The sequence below is a fragment of the Pseudonaja textilis genome, chromosome 7, assembly GCF_049901715.1.
Source record: "Pseudonaja textilis isolate UNSWEBS1 chromosome 7, rPseTex1.2, whole genome shotgun sequence".
Taxonomy (NCBI): Eukaryota; Metazoa; Chordata; class Lepidosauria; order Squamata; family Elapidae; genus Pseudonaja; species Pseudonaja textilis.
The window spans coordinates 18944724-18964674 of record NC_141996.1 but is presented as its reverse complement, the minus strand read 5'-3'; the positions used below and the strand labels follow the sequence as shown (position 1 = coordinate 18964674).

Here is a 19951-nt window from a genome sequence, read left to right as displayed (position 1 = left end):
GAAATACTATCATATTCCAGAGGTTTTGGAGGAGCTACAAAATTCAAATAATGAATAAAATAAATAGCATACAAAAATGTTTCAATATCATTTCCACATTTCTTCTTCTTTTCTCCATCCCAAAGTTTATCCATGTTAACATTGGCAACATATATAGTCAGACAAACTTTTACCAGTTTTATTCTCTCTTTGGGATAGAAGCACTCAAAGGATGCTTACTGTAAAAGTACTACAGTATGGTATGTTTCTAAAAAAATTCAAAAATTCAACTAATTAAATTGTTAAACTTAACCACTTTAATTTAAACAAAACCTGGCTAAGAAATGTTCTAAAATCCAAAAAGGAGCTGAGCACAATTTTTAAGGGAATTCACTCCTTACAGTATCCAATATTAATACCTAGAAAAGTAAGTGGGCCTATATTGCTTTTCTCAAAGATTCCTAGATTTTGTCCTGGACTTTTAAAACTGTTCATAGGAAGGATACTTAATAAGTCTAATTTCACTGATAAAATAGGACAACATAACCAAAAATACACCTGCCAATTTTTTTTCCTGTCTACTCAAATCTTGCCTTAAAGAAAACATTTAGCCCTAACATTAACCAATATTTTTGCTGCCATTTTGGCTTCACTATAGTCAATTCAGATAAAAATACAAGGCCAATTGAGGTCCTCGTATAGTAAATGGAAGTTCTTTGTATTATTTCAATTTATTAAAATAACAGCATTATCTTTTAAATAATTAATAATTAAATTTAAAATAAATCTTTGCAATTTCATTTACATATATTTGTTACTATAGTAACTTTAGATGTTCATTTTAAAAATAAATCACATCCAGGATTTAATGTCTCAATACCAAATATGACATTCATTTACTATATTAAAGCAGACAATCTAGTAACATAAAAGTTATCACATATTTTCAGGTGGTCCTCGCTTAATGTCCACTCACTCAGAAACCATTCAAACTTATGACTGCAGAGAACAAGTGGTACCTACAACCACTCTATGTACTCATTATTGCTGCTTTGTCCCTGTCATTATTTGATTATGATCCTGGCAATAGGTACTTGGCTTGCAATTACATGTAGTTCTCAATTTATGATCACAATTGAGTCCAAAATTTCTGTTGCTAAGTGAAATATTTGTTAAGTGAATTTTACCCATTTTTACTACCTTTCTTGCCACAGTTGTTAAGTGAATCACTGCAGTTCTTAAATTAGTAACATTGTTAGGTGTTGTTAGGTGAATCTGGCTTACCCGTTGACTTTGCTTGCAAGAAAGCAACCATCTTAAATGAGTCAGTTACCAAGCATCCCAATTTTGTTACATGACCACGGGTATGCTGCAACAGTTGTAAGTGTGAAAAACGGTCATAAGTCACTTTTTCAGGGCTGTTGTAACTTTGAACAGTCACTAAATGAACTGTTTTAAGTCAAGGACTACTTGTATGAGGTTGCAGCATCCCATAGTCACATAACTGCCATTTGCAACTTTCTTTCCCTGCTTCCTACTAGCAAGTAAATGGCCAGAGATTGCAAATGGCAATGCCCTTGCTTAATGACCCATGATGATTGAATGTCATCACATGACATTGCGCCTACAACTACATACATCACTTAGTAATGGAAATTCTGGTCCAAATTTCCAATGTTAAATGAGGACTATCCATAAGTAATTATTTCCCTTTCCAAATTCTTAAACTAGAGTCGATACCCTCATTTATTCAGTGAACAATAATTGTGACAAAGGACTCCCTCAAAAACTGGAATCAGCCAGCTATCAGAATGCATATTTCTAAAGTGGGTGGCCTATTAAATGTCTCATTTTACACTCCTCTTTGTGGACTGATGCCTATAACGATGTTCCTTGAGACCATACTAAATGTTAAGGGTCATTTCTCAGAAGAATTAAATAAAAACTCAATTCCTTTTGGCAGTTCAGTATGGCTTCATGGAAAAACAGAGAAAAGCCTTATTTGGTCTACAACTCTACAGTGTCATTGAGAAAATGGTCAATGATATGTAGTGTGTACAATCCCACGGGCTAAAAAGCAGTGCTTTCCTTACTTCTTATACATTCCTGTATAACCATACAGAATGAAATATGCTTTAGTTTGCAAACACCTGGGCACTTTTCTCACATGGCAATCATATTACAAGAAAAGCTGATAGTCCAAAAAAGAATAAACAATCTAGAACAGTAGTTTGGAAAGCTATTCTTAAAGCTAACAAGAATGAAACTGAACAAGACCAAAGTGAGTTGGAACTCAAGCAATTACTTCAAAAAAAAGTAATTTGTAAAAATGTATTTATTAACAAATATTAAGTAGGAACAAATATCGTATCAGTTCTAGTTTTTCTTACTACATAAATATCAAATATTTGTGCAGCTATTTAATACAACTTTTATAAAAGCAAAAGGCAAAATCAGCATTTTTATAGCTTACTGTATTTAGGAGAAATTTCAACTAATTTTCAAGATAAAGCCCAAATTTTTGAAACAATCATTTAGCCCTGTAATGGCACTCTGTTATTCTATTAGACTGAAAACCTCTCAATATTTAAACATCTTTAAACAATGTTCTTAACTGTAACTAATGATATGTTGAGTTTTAAATCAAACACCTATGCAATTAATATTTTTATTTAAATTTCAGCTATTAAAACTCTTATGCAAAATACTAAATCTAAGGGTACTAAAATTTTATCCTACATCCTACATAAAGATAATTTAAGTTTAGCCTAAAAAGCCATTGATTTATTAAATGTTTCTAAACTAAGTTATTTGAAGCTAACAGATTTTCATGTATAGAGAGATAAAAGAATATAAGTATCTCCACAAAATATTATTCATACACTGTAATGCTCGCTTCTTTTACTGGGGCATGTCAGAAGCATATAAAATCAACTACATGCCTAAATATTAACCGCAATGGAAATTCATGACTTTCTCTTATGGTAAGATCCAACAGTTGCTTACAGTGAAATATAGAAAATTTACTCATTATAATTGCTTCTGAGAATAAGCAACAATAAAGGAAAGTAAGCCTACTACATTTCACTATAAGACATACAACCCTACTGCATTGCAATGGTCAAATATATTATTATCCACTGAAGTCAAAAAACACCAGAAAAAGTTACTATAAGAGTGCTTAATGACAACTGAATGCAATGATTTATTATCTTTCCATTTTACAGATACTAAAATCATTCCTCCCACTATCACTTACATATATAAACTGTTTTATGTGTTATTCTATCCCATATAACTTCCCAATATAGATCCCAAAGTTAAAAAAAAATATCAAGGATTCAAATACTAATTTAGAATGGCCTCTACACATATCAAATGACCTCACTCTTCTGAAAACATATGGGATAATATGGTAAAATAGCATGAAGTATCTATACAGGTGAAAAAAATGTACAAGTCACAATAAACTGAGATACAGAGTTATCTTTTAACCACATTTCATGTTCACTTGGAATTTCTGCAATGCATGTTATTCTTGTATCTTTTGGGTTCCTTCATGAAATCTTATTCAAGGCTTCTCCAAGTTTCTCCGTGGCTTCTCTGTATGCCTATCATTTTTAGTATCTTGGATAACCTATTTTGCCCCTTTTGTTTTGCTGTGTAATAAAACAACAAGGCCTGTGTTATGTTTCTAAAAGTGCTGGTTGCATATTATCAAAAATATAAGCAGCATCTCAACATTTTGAACAGGATAAATTAAAACAGAAATTCTAGGGTATTTTCACTCACTATAATGTATCTTTAAAAGACTAGCTAAAATTTTCATTAAAAAAAAAGAAAATCTGTCATTTAAAATAGGATATTCTAAAAAGTATCTTGAAAAACATTGAACTAGCCTAAAGTTCAAAGGTTACACTCAATGCACAAGGAAGTTTCTGTTACAGAAACTTTCCTGAACTCCAAGAATCTGTGCTTCCAGAGAACAATCTTCTGAAGATCCAAAAATACTTTGAAAAGAACTGGGATACAGGGAAGCAGGAAAAACTGGATGGAATAACTTCAGGTTACTGAGACTAATTCCCCCCTCCCCCCCCCATGTAAAAACAGAAATATATCACCCTAAACTTGAGAAAACAAAAACACTAAGAGTGTAAGTACACCTATATTATTGGAAATTATGGGTTATGTTGTCTAAACAGAGCCTGCTGTAGAAATTTAGTTGTGGCAATTTTGCTTCATAGTTACAGATGAACTATCCATAGAAAGGGGGACACATTCAAAATAATAATTGCCTCTGGAAAAAGTCAACTACTATTTCACTTTCAAGATCCTTGGTGAGACACTTGTGCAGGCAGACAAAACTTGTAGGGTAATAGTTATTATTATTTATTCATTTCAAAACAACTGGGACTTTCTAAAATGAAGCACATAACTTCTAGGTTATGATAAAAAATGAAACCTCATTTACTGTGAACAGAATGTTATCGAACATAGTTTACTGTAAAAAGCAAAACAATATTTTACAAATCCAAGTGAAAAGAACGTTTGGAAATACGACTCCAATCAGTAGAGTCACAACATATTCTTTTTTTGCCTTCATAGTTTAGCAAACATGCTTCTAAATTGACAACAAAAAGCACAACTCTTGACTGTAATGATACAATCTAACTGAAGATTTTACTTTACAAGTGTTACATAAAAATAAATGTAGAAGTTACCTGTTTATATTCACTAACACAGCTTTGGCAACAGAATCTTTTCGGCTCTCCATCAACCATAAGAATATTGTTTGCTGCACCTTTACTTGGAAGGTATTCTCCACAATGCTCACAACAATTCATGATTAAACCATTTGCCATTCGGTATCGATTGAAGCAGTGATCACTACACAACTTATGAGTCATGTTTTTAAAGCTAACTTCATGACGTATCTAAAAGCAAAAAAAAATTATATGAAAATATAGTTTTATTTTAATTATGAATTTCAAGCATAACTTTAGGTTAATTGTTTAAGCAACCTTGGAACCTGCCATTTCAGAAATAGGTTAGACTGCCACTTAAAATATAGATGTTAGGCATTTTAGCTGTATAGAAAATACATCATATAACAATTCAGAAAAATTCCTTATTTTAAAAACGGAGGTAGTTCTATAGCCTTCTGTATAAAGATTATAACCACGAAGGACATGCTGCTTTATCATCACTATAGTCAGTCACTACAGAAATTAAATAGACATGTAATTATTGGTTTTAAAAAATTTAAGTCATGATAATGCATTTATAAGTTACACAAAATTATGTTCACAGATGTTAACAAAAGTGAGGTTTTTTTAAAAAAACAACAACACAAATATAAGAATGCCCTTAAATTTCAATGTTAAAACATAAAGCTAATTTGCTCTTTCTCAACCTCCACTTGTCCTAATAGTCCTACTCCACAACAGTTTATTTTCTTTGGACAGCAGCACAGCTTTGATATACAACTGATATTCCTCTCTCTGAAAAATAGACTACACATTCTTGCAGATACAGGAGAATACAGTGTGTGTGTGTGTACGTGTGTGTATCACATGCTGGGACTGCATGCTCAAATGTTCCAATTAGGAAATATTTTAAAAAAATTAAAACAAATCTGAAGGGGAAAGGCTTAGTAGATGTCTACAGGAGAATTTCCAAAGGCCACTATGGTGCTTTACTCATTCAATTATAGAACTTTTATGTCTTCTACTTAGTATGAGTATTTGTCAAGAGATGAAATACGATACATCAAATAAAATTTCAACTAGTTAGCAGGGAGCCTTTACTAAACCACTGTTTTTCTCTAAACAAAAATATAATTGGTATTCAGCTTTGTTCGGGTATTTTCCCACGTCATTATAGTTGTGCTTCTAAAGTTGTAGCAATGTTTTGGCAGAATCTCATCTGCCATCATCAGGCTTCACAATACAGAAGCCTGATGATGGCAGATGAGATTCTGCCGAAATGTTGCTACAACTTTAAAAGCACAGCTATGACGTGGGAAAATACCCAAACAAAGCTGAATACCATACATGTAAGTACCCATGAAAATTTAAGTAAACAAAAATATAATTATATTGATAAAATTTTAAGCAACTCCAATAAAATGGATGGGGGGAATCACTGAAAAATAGCAAACAAACCTCAGTTAGTTTACCACAGATAGTGCATCTTGACTTATTTAAGATTCCTTTTGAAGGATTCTGTTTGTCTTCATAGAAAGACAGACATGATGTACTGCAAAACTCCTGGAAAGATTCACTTGAATCAACCTGAGCAACAATGGTTCCTTTCATTGTTGTTATGTCTCTGAAAAACAAAATTATTCAGTACTTTAGTGACCATTGTGTGTTTTTTATTCTCAGAAATTTCAGTTCTTTAAAAAGAACCTGGTCTATCAGATTGTTATGAATGTAATACTCAATCTCATCTGAAGATAGTGTAATTTCTTAACAAGAGTCCGTGTTTCTATTTTTAATGAAAAACTAATGCTACAAAAAATGACAGAGGAAAATAAATATAGTTGGTCAAACAAAAACTAAAGTAATTTCTATCATCCTGCTTTTATGAAACTTTTAATGTACTGATGTAACAAGATATAACTCCAACAACCTTCTTCCTCCAACCCCTATTTATCCCCTTTTATGCTATTAATCATGTTTTGATATGTATATATATAAAAAGGAATGACTTGTCAATGAGAGTTTGGTATGTTTTGTTACCAGCTCTTTAAATTACCAGCTCTTTAAGTGATGGAATTCTCAATTATGACTGACATCAAAAACGATATTGCTTTTTAGATAGACATTGGAAAAGGAATGTGTTCTTTCAGCCAGTTTTTTATTTCACAATGTTTTACAAATAATATACTTATTACCTTTAATTAGTAACCAAAAAACAATGGAGATAAATTAAGAGATAAAAATGATGATCTAATAAATGCCATTACAAACAAAATTATTCCATTATGCTTTTCCTATTTATTGCTGACAAACACCAAAAATCAAAAGATCTTGCTTTTCTATTTACATGTATTAAATAAAGGTCAAAAATTGAACAGCTATAATAAGCTTGTATGAAACTCAACTTTCTATAACCATTTAGTCTTTTTTTAAAAAAATATCTGAATGCATCATGGATAGAATTATTACAAAAAAGCAGAATTTTAAATTAGAATAAATCTTAATATATCACTTATTGATAGATGTAGCTATAGAAATAAAATAAATAAAATAACTTCCAATATGACTACTAGTTTACTGTAGATATTTATCACGGAAAACCTGGGTTACTTCTATCATTATGCAAACCAATTTCCATTTAGAAAATGTGACTTTTTTCTTCATTTTTTAAAATTTAGCTTATGCACCTATAAATTAGAGCTATGTCTACATTCACTATTAATTTTAATTCTCACCAAATGTCAGAACAGACAATAGCAATCATAGTAAATTATTACTAGCCAATAACAAACTTAACTAAGCCTGCTCTCCTTAATAATTAATATTTGCCCAGGACTACATTATTATGCAAACAACTGATGAAAGAACATAAAGAAAAGTATCTCATTTGTTTCTTAAATAATAAAATTGAATTCATGAAGTTATTAGAACAATTAACAGGACTATAGTTTTAACAAATGAAATATCCTTACTTTTTGCACATAACACAGAGTTTCTTTGGAGCTGGTTTATGTGAAAATGATGAAAGGCAAGTCGTAGAGCAAAAAAGGTGAACAGATCCTTTCCGCTGATATGCAGTCTGGCCCTTTTGCAAAGGCTTTTTGCAGTTAGCACATGTAACTTTAACCTGCTTTGAAGGCTGCTGTTGTGCAGGTGGTTGGAAGACTTGTTTGGGAAGAGATGCCACAGGAGATAGGGAATCTACACCTGGTTGCTTCTGATTTCTTGGAAATGAAGCTGACTGAGATATCCAGGAATCTTTAAAATATACAAAATGAAGTTAACAGCTTTAAGAAGTTTACAATGGCAATGGGCTGGCATTAATCTGACAGTAAAGCACAGTATTGCATTGCCTAGTGCAAGTAAAAACTACAGAAATTGTTAACTGTTGTTAATAGTGAATTGAATTGCAATAATCTCTATAGTCCTATTTTTTATAAAAATACAGAAACTGCAATAGAAGATTATAAACCACGGTAACTTTAAGCGTATTATTTAAATGAACATTTCAAAAACTTTTAAAATAGGAATTGTTCCTATGTAAGGTTCTTGTCCAAATTTAACATGATACTACAAAGCAAGTTAAACAATGATTATTTTTGACAATGGCCTGAGAAAATAAGGGCAACATGGAAATGATTTATTGGTCATGTAAAACAAACATCCTCCAAGCCTTAGTTTAAGAAAAAGGAGAAAGCTTTACATTTTAATTTCAATTATTGAAATAAGGGCTGTCAATTTCCCAAGAAGTTTCAAGTTTGTCTACTCCCCTATTGTCTTACCACATTTTACAAATCTGTATAGGAATAATTCAGTTATCTGAAAAGCATCTTATATTGTTTACATTGTGTTATTATATACAAGTAATGAATACTTACCTCCAGTAGCAGGAAGAGGATTTTAAACAATAAATCAAATGATTGTTACTTTATTTTAACTTGAACATACTTTCTATGATTCAGCTATTCAAAAAGCTACCTACTTTTGGGAAAACCTTTTGACTTGAAGTATATTTTTTATATCTCTGCAACTGCAGTTCAGATGTTAACGTGTTAATTTCATTCTCGTTTATGTGACTCAAGTAACACAGTATTATTACCATTGAGATGGTACATATATAATGAATCTTGCTTTTCTTGAGAGTTTTTTTAGTGTTGATATACGCATTTACACTGTGTATGCTCTCACATTAACTCCTTTTTTTTTTAAACTATCAGCTATTAGTATATGCAAGCAAAAACATCAGGAAAATGGAAATAATTTCTTTTGTTGGGCTTTCCTCTAACAGATAACAAAACAACAAAAATAAAAACAAAAAATCCAACGCCTATAATAAGCTAAACTTCTTTTTGGCCTATATATTTACTTTTCAAAAATGAGATGGATGGCATATAAATTTATCAAATAAATAAATATACCCAAAGAATATGGGTATAAAAATGTGAAGTAATTTAAAAGGTCTCTTCTTTTGGTTGAAGGCACTTTGGAGATAACTTTGGAAAACTTTGATGACAACAGACTTATTTTCTCTTAGGGGATTCATTGCAATTTTCCAAAAATATTTTACTATCATATTGTTGACTATTACTTTTTACAATCTGGTTAATAAGCAGCATTTACATAAACTACACCACCTTGCTTATCTGAAATAAGAAACTATTGAATGGAAGCTGATCTGAAGTTCTCACTGATGACCAGGAGACTCAAAACATTTCCAGCTCTATTCTGACGAAACACTTGAGCTTTTCTAACAGAACACAACCAACTTGAAACATTTAGGCAAAACATTTCAATTGGTACAGTTTTGTTGTGTGAGCTAGAACACAGTCTATTTGATACATATCCTTTTATTGTCCAATCTGTAGCTTTCAAATTTATTTTTATCTTCTATTAAAACATTGCTTCGGCAACATTTTCTACCATTGGTTACATTGCAGTAATTGCAGTTCTTGTATTCAGTATTACACTTTCTTGATACTGCAGTCAAATTCTATTCATGTGGCAAAAATACTTGTATTTTCATGTTTTTAACCTTTAGTAATGATCAACTCAGTAACATCACATCTTACTGTATTTGAAAACCATCAATCATGCAAAAAGTAATGCAGATATCATATACCTGTCCTGAAGAATGTTACTTAAAAGCTAGTGATGCTCATAAAATATTGGAAAGTTTATATGTGAATGCACTGGAAAAATAGTACAGGTGTGAAAACTGCATTTTCCCCCCTGGGGTTTCAGGTATCTGAAATTGATAACTATAGACATGAACCCATTAGGCAAAGTGAATGATATCACATATCTACAATTTTTGGAACACTGAGGTCTCTGTTTTATGCACATGCAAAACTTAACATCCAGCCTCTATCCCCAATAATTCCTGGCATCATCATTATTCTGACCTTATAATGCTTTCTTCATGCTTACTTCCATCATACTGAAAATGAGGAAAGTGGCAAATGTTTGCTCAATGTCAACCTCCGAATTGGCGACTATCAAGGCCAGGAGTACTGCCACACGCAGGAGGGGAGGAGCAGCAGCCACAGAAGCAGTGGGAAAGGCTCAGGAGGTATGTGCAAGGACGCAATGGCAAAGCAGGAAACAGCGGTGATTGAGCCCAACGTGGAACAGCTGGGGCCATGAATGGAATGAGGAAGAGGAATTCCCTGCAAGGGGCAGGACAGGAGTACGGAAAGCTGTAGCACTAATTTCAATTCATTTTACTCTGCACCGAGACTGTTACTGATAAAGGTGATAGTGACTCTAGCTGGAGTGTTTTGGTCTCTTCCCTTGCAATTCAGGGCTTGGAACCGTGACACTCAAAGCCAAGATCCTACTGATGGGAAATGCATTCGAGGAGAAAGTATATGACCTAGAACCCCTGATGGAAAACAGCATCAAGCTCAAAAATTAGCTGGAACCTTCATTGCAACCCTGTAAATGCACTATTAGGGTCTGCAAAGCAACCCTAATCAAAGCATTATCAAGAGCTACTTTGAGAACGTAGCTACAACTACTTTAGGTGCAGAGTCATTAAAACATGACACTGTTATTTCCACACCTTTGAGAAGTGCTCCAATGATTTATTTTTATGTGGTATTTTTAATTAATTCTGGTAGGAAGTTCCAATTTTCTTCTTTTTACTTGGATCTTTGTTCTTTTGAGACAAGTAAGGTTTCATGATCCGTAGTTGCATGATATGGATTCTAATCTTGCTATATAAAACCAGGCCTGATATTAACCCAGGTAAGAGAAAATGCTAACAGATAACAACAATGGTAGCTTATGATACAGAGCAGGGAAATCCACATCAATATACTAGCTGGGATTCAATATATTTCAGAAATGAATCAGATACACAGCAGGCATTTAACACACATTTATATCAAAATACATGTAGCTCTCACAAAGGAATGTAGAAATTGTCGGGAAGCACATCAAAATCCAATAGGTATGAATAGTTAAATACTCAAAATTCAGCCATTAGTGAACAAGATTACTAATTAAATAGAATAATTGATATGCTTCGTACATGGATGTAAGAAATATTAACTTTTTATTAATTTTTCTTAAGCTAATATTATTTTTTCAAGCACCACTGGTTTCCTTATAAATCTTTTAAAATCAAATATTTTCAATCATATACTTGTCTTCTCAAAATGAAGCTATAGATGTCAGATAAATGACATAAAAGCTTACCTTATAAATAGGCTTTATTTTAACATAATAAAATACCTGAAATGAGCCCCCCCCCAAAAAAAAATAAAAAAAATTGACAGGCAATACTGCTTTTTCAAAGGAACTTATCTGGCCCTTCAGGCTTTAGGAGGGAATGACTCTTCTTGTTGTGGTTTGCCAGGAGCCGGTGCAGACAGCAGTAGAGTCGGACAGTGAGGAAGAAAGGGGACCAGTCAGGGAGTCTGGAGAGGACTTGGACAAGGGTCCTGCATCCAATGAAGGGATGGGGCCAAGACCATCTGGGAGTGGCAGCAGCAAAGCAGAGGACCCAGGGGAGCCTGCTCCCAGTGTGCATATGCGCAGAGCTGCTAGAAGGCGAGAGCAGCTGAAGTAGAAGGGGTGACTTGGGAGTAAGGCTGGGAGGTGATTGCCCCTCCCATAAGGGATAAAAGTCAGACCTCAAAAACGAAAGTTTTGCAGGAAGCGAAGTAGTTCGATAGATTTCAAGTCCTCATTGAAGCTCTGATTGGTTTTTTTCAGGTATTTCAGTTGGTTTCTGTTATAATTGGATACTTCTGTTTTTGTCAACATTCCACAGCACTGAAAGGTGTGTGCTTATTTTGGGGAACTGTTTATAATTAGTTCTGGCTGGGAATGAAAGTAATTCCAAGTGTTGCAATAAAATAGGTTTTGCTTTTAAAATAAGTTTGTCTTTAAGTATGTTTGGAGAAGCCTGTGTCAGAATACTTCTTTCTTGCCAGGTTTGTTTTGTTTGTCATCATTTTGTCTTGCTTCTTTTTTGCATTGTTCTTTGTTTTAAACTGTTTTATCTGTAAACTACCGAGTCATCAGAAGGGGCAGCATATAAATTTAAGAATTAATTTCTTTGGCTTTCCATGTAGAATTTTTGTAATAAATAGTAAGAAATTTTATTAAATGGTGGCTTATAAATAATGCAAATAAATTATTAAACTTGTATACAGCCCCTAATTATCTAAAAGACAGACTCAAAAGTAAAACTACAAAGTATCATAATACACTGTGCTACCATTGCACAGTAATTCAATGATTGATTTGAGTGAGCACATTCCCTAATTCCCACTTCTCAATCCTACTGCATGCAACTGTTAAGCTATTGGAGCTCAGCAAATCTCTATGATTGCCACTGTCAGTTTTATATATAAACAGCTAGACAAGTATGGTTTCATTTTAAGTTTATTAACAAACTTATGCCTTGACAGATTTTCCCCAAATATATTTAGTGCTTATTCAAATAGAAAAAATGCTGAGAATATTCAGCTTAATCTTACAGTGGATAGCCTGCATAATAGTTATTGATTGTATTTCAAATTACCCAGCTAAAAAAAGAAGTTTTCAAAACAGGTTGCCAGACTCCAATGCAATCTTTCATTCTTAAGAATACCAGACAGTTTCTAATGAGAGTTGCCAGTAAAAGCACAAAAAATGTAAGTAGGAGCAATGAGCATATCTTGGGATGCAAGGGAGGAAAAGTGTTGGGAAGTGCTCCCTTGGGAAATAAATGGTTTTGCTATTCCATCTGCATGTGGTAATGTTTGTCTTGAGTATGTTTTTGTAAGACAGGCAAAATGATTGGCAAAAAAATTTAACAAAGAAATAAAATAAATTAAAAATTCATTATTTTTATGCTTTGGGAAGATACAGGATTTAGTGCGTGGTGTTCAGCTTCTGTTCTGCTCCTGTGTTAAATCAATTTCTCAGAAGCTTATCTTTCTCAAGCTCACTTTTAGAGAAGAGTTTAAATGATTTTCTGTTTCACAACTAGGATCCATCTAATTTTTTCTTAGATTCTATCTTAAATTACTTTTAATTTCACACTTTCTCTTTCTGCACAGTGTAGACATTCTTAGAAGACTTAGAATAACAAGAGTTGGAAGGGACTTGTAGGTCATCTAGTTCAATCCCCTGCTCAAGCAGGAGACCCTATGCCATTTCTGACAAGTGGCTGTCGAGTCTCTTCTTGAAACCTTCTAGTGATGAAGCTCCCACAACTTCTAAAGGCAAACTGTTCTATTGGTTGATCATTCTGTCTGAAAATTTCTCCTTTCTAAGTTGAATCTCTCCTTGAACAGTTTCCATCCATTGTTCCTTGTTTGGTCTTCAGATGATTTGGAAAGGTTGTCCCACTCTTTTCTGTGACAGCCCATCAAATATAGAATATATTAGTTCCAATATTTAACATATATAACATAATATTGGAACATCTGTCTACATCCTCATGATTGCCTTATTATAAAGGAATCTACAATACTCAAGATATTTAATTTGCTTATCAGCCCCAAAAGATAGGAATTCATTTAAAGGCCCCAAAGTTCTGGATAATTGTACTCAATAAATGTTAAAGCACCTTTATTATAAAAGTGTGATTTAAATTAAGTTTTAAAGCAAAGTACAATTTGCTTTAAGTTTTAAAGTACAAAGTACAATAACCAAAATAAGTTTCAAAAGAACTTAGAATATAATTGGCTTTATGAGAATTTTCAAGTCTTAGGATAAAAATATACATAAAGATATAACCTACCTGGATTATGATGAGTTGCAGATTCTCCATTCTGAAAGACATCACCAGCTACGTTCATTCTACCGGGATTGAAAGGTCCTACACCAGTCTTGGTCTGTGAAGTTAAAGATGGGGTGTATGTTTGTATATTAACACCAAAATTACTTGACTGCAGTCCGTTAGATACATCTCCCAAGTTGGTATTCTGTAGTGATGTTACATGTGTTATCATTAAGTTCATGTCACGCCCTTCAGTATTTTCTAAACGGCCAACACTCACAGAGCTCATACCTCTTTCTAATGTAGTAACATTAGCTATTTGAATTTCAGAGTCTGGTTCTGTGGTTATACCACTATTACCTATTCCTGCATTTACCTTACTTCTTGAAAAACTGGATGTTGAGAATTCCATTTCATTGGTTCTGTTTTTACCCTCTGGAAATCTTCTTTCATTGAAACTGGAATCATTTCTCTCTTGTCCCTGATTTGTTTCAATGTCTTCTTCATCATCAATAATAATAGTCTCAGTTATACTTCCCTTCTGAGCGCTCATGTCTTTTGACGGAGCAGATATTTTAGGGTCACTTCCATGTTGCTCTTCATTACTGGATGAATTAAAAACATTTCTGTGGTCTGTTATTAATGGTGTAGAGATTTGTGGAGGTTGTACAGGTTCAACAAACACAACATCATCATCATCTTCTATGGAGGTACTCTGGAACTTAGATCTAGACACCAGAGAATTAGATGGACCTCCAAAAGAGCTTCCTACATTGGCTAGGCCAGTTGCCATTGTGATAAGCCCTTATAAACCAGACGTAGGTTCAGACAACGCCAATTTTCAGCTACCTTCTGGCCTTCCAGAAAAACTGTTACAAAAAGAGAAAGCAGTTTCACTATAACATCATCTGGTTATTTTTAAACTATTTTTCAAAGTACCATCTTTCTTTTACTAATTTATTTAAATATGTTCTAAATAAAACAAAGCAAGATTCTATTGAATGACAAAGCCCAGTGCTCTATCATCTCCTCTTGTAAAGCAGGACTCAATTAAAAAAGCAACTTCTGTTGTTCATTGTAACCCAGGAACCAAACTGTTTCTCTGAAACAAAGCAAAATTGCAATCTAAGAGCCAAGAACAAACCGTGACTTTTTAAGATAGTGAAAGTGAATTCCTAGTCCCATGTTACAATCAAAGTTAAGTAGCTTGTTTGTCTTAATTAAATATGAAGTTCTAGGGCCACATGTGCCCCCCCTCAATTTGGGGATGTGATACATGGAGCTTCCTCAAAAATTTTCACCAAAATTTTCAGCATGTCATCAATGAAATGAAACAATTAAAAATACTGGAGAAGAGCCAGTTTGTTCTAGTAGTTAAGACACCAAGTAGAAACCAGGAGACTGAGTTGTAATCCCACTTTAGACATTACTAAGCTGGGCAGATGGGTGACTGTGGGACAGTCATCTCTCTCAGCCCATGACATCAGGTTTGGGCAAAAAACTGGTCTGTCTATTCCAATGGATTATATTGTTTGAATTTAAATGAAATAAAATCAAATCAAATTTAGGGTTTGTACAGGTCCAATCTACTTGTTGCCAATAAAATCTTGAATTAATAAAGGTTGGTCAATCCATCCATCAGTCCATCCGTCCATTAGTCAGTCTGTCCATCCATCCATCCATCTACCTATCTACAGCTCTGTGTCAGTCTTGACTCCTGCAACTACAGAGATCTACAGTTTTCTTGGCAATATTTTCAAAAGTAGTTTACTACTTTCTTTTCTTCCAACGGCTGAGAGAGAATGATCAGTATTCTAAGACACTCCTTAGTGGCTTCAAACTAAGGACTGAACACAGTCTCCCATTTCTAGCCCAGTAAATGTAATTACTATATCAAACTGGGTTCCATTAAGCTACTTATAATCTAGTAAAACAATTTCTGTACAAATCAGCAATCTGCCAAGTCAAAATAAGCTAACATTTTGAAAATTCTGGCTTTCTTTCACATAAATATACCATATCAAGACAAGCCAAATTTAGGTATCTACTAGATAGCAATAAAAGTATGAAAAAAAGTCTCACACTTACTACCTAAGTATTTTGCTGTATTTTTGCAGCCCAGACATGACAATTCCTACTTTCATGTATAACTTATGGCATTTGAAATATAAAGAAATATTAAAGAAAAATGAAATATTCCAGTTCAAATACATTTAGCTTGACATATTTTCCCTCCCCTAATTGCACAAGATCAATATAAACTGAAATTCTGAATAAATTGTTTTACCTCTCAGTTGGGAAATGTTTAATTCTTACTTTGGTTAGCATAAGTAACTAAGCTCTTTTAACTATTTATATAAGCTACTGTTTTCAATTAACTTTTTATGTTCAATCTTTTTTTTATTAATTTTATATTTAATTTCCCCTTCCCATTCAACTGATTGCTTTAAGCAGTTAATATTTAAAAAATATTTGTATTTCAAATCCAAATACTTACCTATTGAAAAACATCCAGTAATTTGTAAAGATAAAAGTTTTCCAATGCCTTTTTGATTCTGGGAATTTGCTCACTTCTCTAGATAAACTGGAAATCGTTTTTTGAAAATAAGCATCCTGAAATAGATTTAATAAATATTGAGAATGCAAATTTGCCATGAAGGTGACAATAAAGTAATTAAAATTTTAATTGCAAGGATTTTTAAATCCTTAAAAGCAATTCAAAAGCAAGTTGGCTGTTGAGATGAACAGTATAGTCAAGTTTACCCTCAGCAGAATCTCAGTGAATATCATAAAAATACTACATCAATGTATTTCCCATTGCAAGCAACATTTCCCAAAGTAGATACAGTACTATCTTCCTTTAAAAAGTCACATGATCACGTTATTTTCCTCATTAATTTATTACCATTGACCAAAAATTTCAATGTGGATTTTTTAAAACTTTCCTTTGAACTAACACCTAAAAATGGCTTTTGAAACTTTGTTAACTAACATCTGCATATGTTTAAATATCTAGTAGCAAAAGAAAAGGTAATTTGCTCAGGCCATAAATATTGAGGAAAGAAAATGGGTCATTATCTAATTGGTCCTGTTAGTGCAGTATTCCAAGCTACTGTTTAAAAAAATTGAAGAATTATAGTAAAATATTTTGCAGCTTAGATTATGGCCTTATTTTTATTTATTCTTATTCCATTATTCAAAATATTTCTCTATTTAAAAAACACAAAACTGTCCATTTTTAGTCTGAACATATACAATGTACAACAGTTCCTATACTTCAAACACAAATGAACTATTTGAAAGTTTCTGCTGCTACCAGTAATATTCACTTGCCTGCCCACTTGTTCATATCCTTTTCATAACTAAACCAAGTGGCAAGATTCATGTCTAGCTCTCTTCATGGGAAAGTATGGTAATATTAAAGTAGCAGCAAAGGAAGTATTTTATACTGTTTGGCACCAATTACTTTCACCCTATCTGTCTTAATGCAATTCTACATAAGATTAAGTAAGCCAATGAAGTTACTCTTTAGTATATTTTTTGTTCTATACAGAGAGACAAGGAGTTTGGGAGTTGGACAGCTTGCAACTTTAATACATTATTATAGTCACTAATTTTAGGTTACAATAATGGCATAGTGACAATCTGTAAAAATCCTCATATTTAGTTTTATATATTTCAACAAGCTTCTTCAGTAATTCATGATCAGGTTTAAAAAAAAATCTGCAACATCCACAGGCTGAAAGCATCTATACAAATCGAAAAAACAGCAACACTGTGTTCTAGACTACGTTGCTACTATCCTATCTACAAAACATGAAATAAGTGATATTTCCAAACATATCTGAAGATTCATGTATGATAGAACTGGGAACATGGGATATTGCAAATTCCAATTGGGTATCTTCCACACATCAGAATGGAATGGCGGCAGCAATATCCATTAAAAAAGTATCCTTAACCCATTCTTATCCAAAAGGCAATTACTACCAATACACATATTTTGCCAGCTATTTTACTTAGACACACGAGCCATTATAGTTACAAATTCTGTGGCACATAGTCAAGTTAATTTGCTATCGTGTGATTGTGCTAATCCTAAAATATGAATTTTATATGTAATGCTTATGAGTGTGTGTACATAAAGTTGCCTCCCATATTTTACAAGTAAAATCATTTATTTTATTTATTTAGTGCCCATAACATTTATACACAAGTGTTTCTTTATTTTGGACTGGCAAAGAAGTGCTGGTTAGACCAGGGGAGCCAGCCGATTCATTGTGGCGGCTATGCTGGACAAGCCGGGGAAGCCAGCCTTTGTGTTTGCCGTTTGCAACAGGTTTGATTCCAGTTGACTTTCAAGAGAATCCAAAGAATTTAACTCTGCTGGTTTGCTCTATAGAGCTCTTGTTAAACATGTCTCTCTTGGGCTAAGACTGAGTCAAAACTGGGACACAATCAAGAGGCGTGGCTACAAAGTTTAAAAGGACTCAGTCTTTGGGCAGAAAGACAGAGTTAACCTATTCTTTGGATTCTCTCATCAGCATACTGGAGAAAGCTGATTTTTAGAAGCTTCCTAAAAGCCAGAAGGATCCAAATGTATTTCTGTGTCAAGATGTACCACTAGGCTGCAACCAAAAAGGCCAGTTATCCTTACCCCTCTTAATTATCTAACCAGCTGGGCTGACTCCTTTTGGCAAAGGCAACACCTTAAGGTAAGCAAATGTTCTGATGTATCATAAAAAGCTGAACAAGATCCCTTTTTGGACATAGTCAGCACATAATACAGGTAGTACTTAATTTATAACCATTTGTTTAACGACCAAAGTTATAACGGCACTAAAAAAGTGCACTGACCACCCCTTGCACATACGACTATCACAGCATCCCCATCATCATGTGATCAAAAAGTTAGGTGCTTGGCAACTGTCCTATATTTATTACAGTTGCGGGTCCAAGGTGATGTGATCGCCATTTGCAACCTTCCCAGCCACCTTTCAACAAGCAAAGTCAATGGGGAAACTAGATTCACTTAATGGCTGCACACAATAGGCCCAAATGTTGTGTACTATATCCAGGTTCTGAGAAAGGTGATGTCCAAGAATAACTGATGCTGTTTTCTGTCTGTGTCTGGTATGGACCTTGACTGAAAAGGATCTAGATCCTCTTTTCTTTAAAATATTCTATAGCTGATTCCCTATCAAAATATATTCTTCTATAGCTATTTCTCTAATTATATTCAAAAATATGAACAAGAGGAGACAGTAAAGGCTATTCATACTGAAAAATGGCATCCTTAAAAGTCGCCTTCCCTGATATCAACTCATTAAATATCCCTGTAGAAATACAAGACATCATTTGCAATTTAGTTAGCCTTAACTCACATTCTTTGGACATATCAATTTAAATGATTTAACTGCATGTACCTTTAGTTTCTGCTTTGTGTCTGCAACACATTTGTAATATGACTAATATTATATTTGTAGCCCATTAGGTGTGAGCAGTATTGCCTGTTGACAGAAAATATGCACATGTTGTAGTAATGTATCAATGAACTGAACATTTTTGTGGGCTTTACCCTTCAGGTCTACCAAACATTAACTTTCCTATATTGCTGTTTTATGACTGACTCTTCCTGACTCTAGTGGAACCTAAGTTTTAGCACTGCTTTAGTTAAAAAAAGTAAATAAACTAAATATAAATTCAGTCTCAAACTCGAGGCTTGTTGAGAAACTATTTTGCTTAACCTATACCAGATCAAGTATTGCTCTAACTCTATTGTATCATTCTATAATTATTGAATTTTATTATTTATTGTAAACTGCCTAGAGTCCTATTGGATTGAGGTGGCGCATAAATTTCATAAATAAGTGAATATATAAATGAATATAAATAAAATGAATTCACAAACACATTCAACTGATTTGAGTGGACACTGGAACAAAAACAAATGTTTATTATATCTTAAAAAGAGATGCCCCACACTACAAACCCTTCAAATGGAATGACCATTTCACTGACTTATTCATGAATTTCTGTTCAAAGAGCAATG

The 19951-nt window shown here is 33.3% G+C and overlaps 1 protein-coding gene across 8 annotated transcripts in view; it reads right to left on the bottom strand.

The window, feature by feature from the left end:
- ZMYM2 (zinc finger MYM-type containing 2) overlaps window positions 1-19951 on the bottom strand; it is a 78511-nt gene that overhangs the window by 52202 nt on the left and 6358 nt on the right. For 5 of the 8 annotated variants that reach the window (XM_087937137.1, XM_087937140.1, XM_026708888.2 and 2 more), the window contains exons 2-7: window positions 16397-16512; window positions 14276-14768; window positions 13921-14014; window positions 7655-7940; window positions 6144-6309; window positions 4701-4913 (exon numbers count right to left, since the gene is read on the bottom strand). In XM_087937137.1, coding sequence (XP_087793263.1) covers window positions 4701-4913; window positions 6144-6309; window positions 7655-7940; window positions 13921-14014; window positions 14276-14692 — 1176 coding nt within the window. In that variant the 5' untranslated portion in view covers window positions 14693-14768; window positions 16397-16512. Of the gene's footprint in view, window positions 1-4700; window positions 4914-6143; window positions 6310-7654; window positions 7941-13920; window positions 14769-16396; window positions 16513-19951 lie in introns of all 8 variants that reach the window. The other 3 variants (XM_026708885.2, XM_026708889.2, XM_087937136.1) reach the window with 1 other exon arrangement.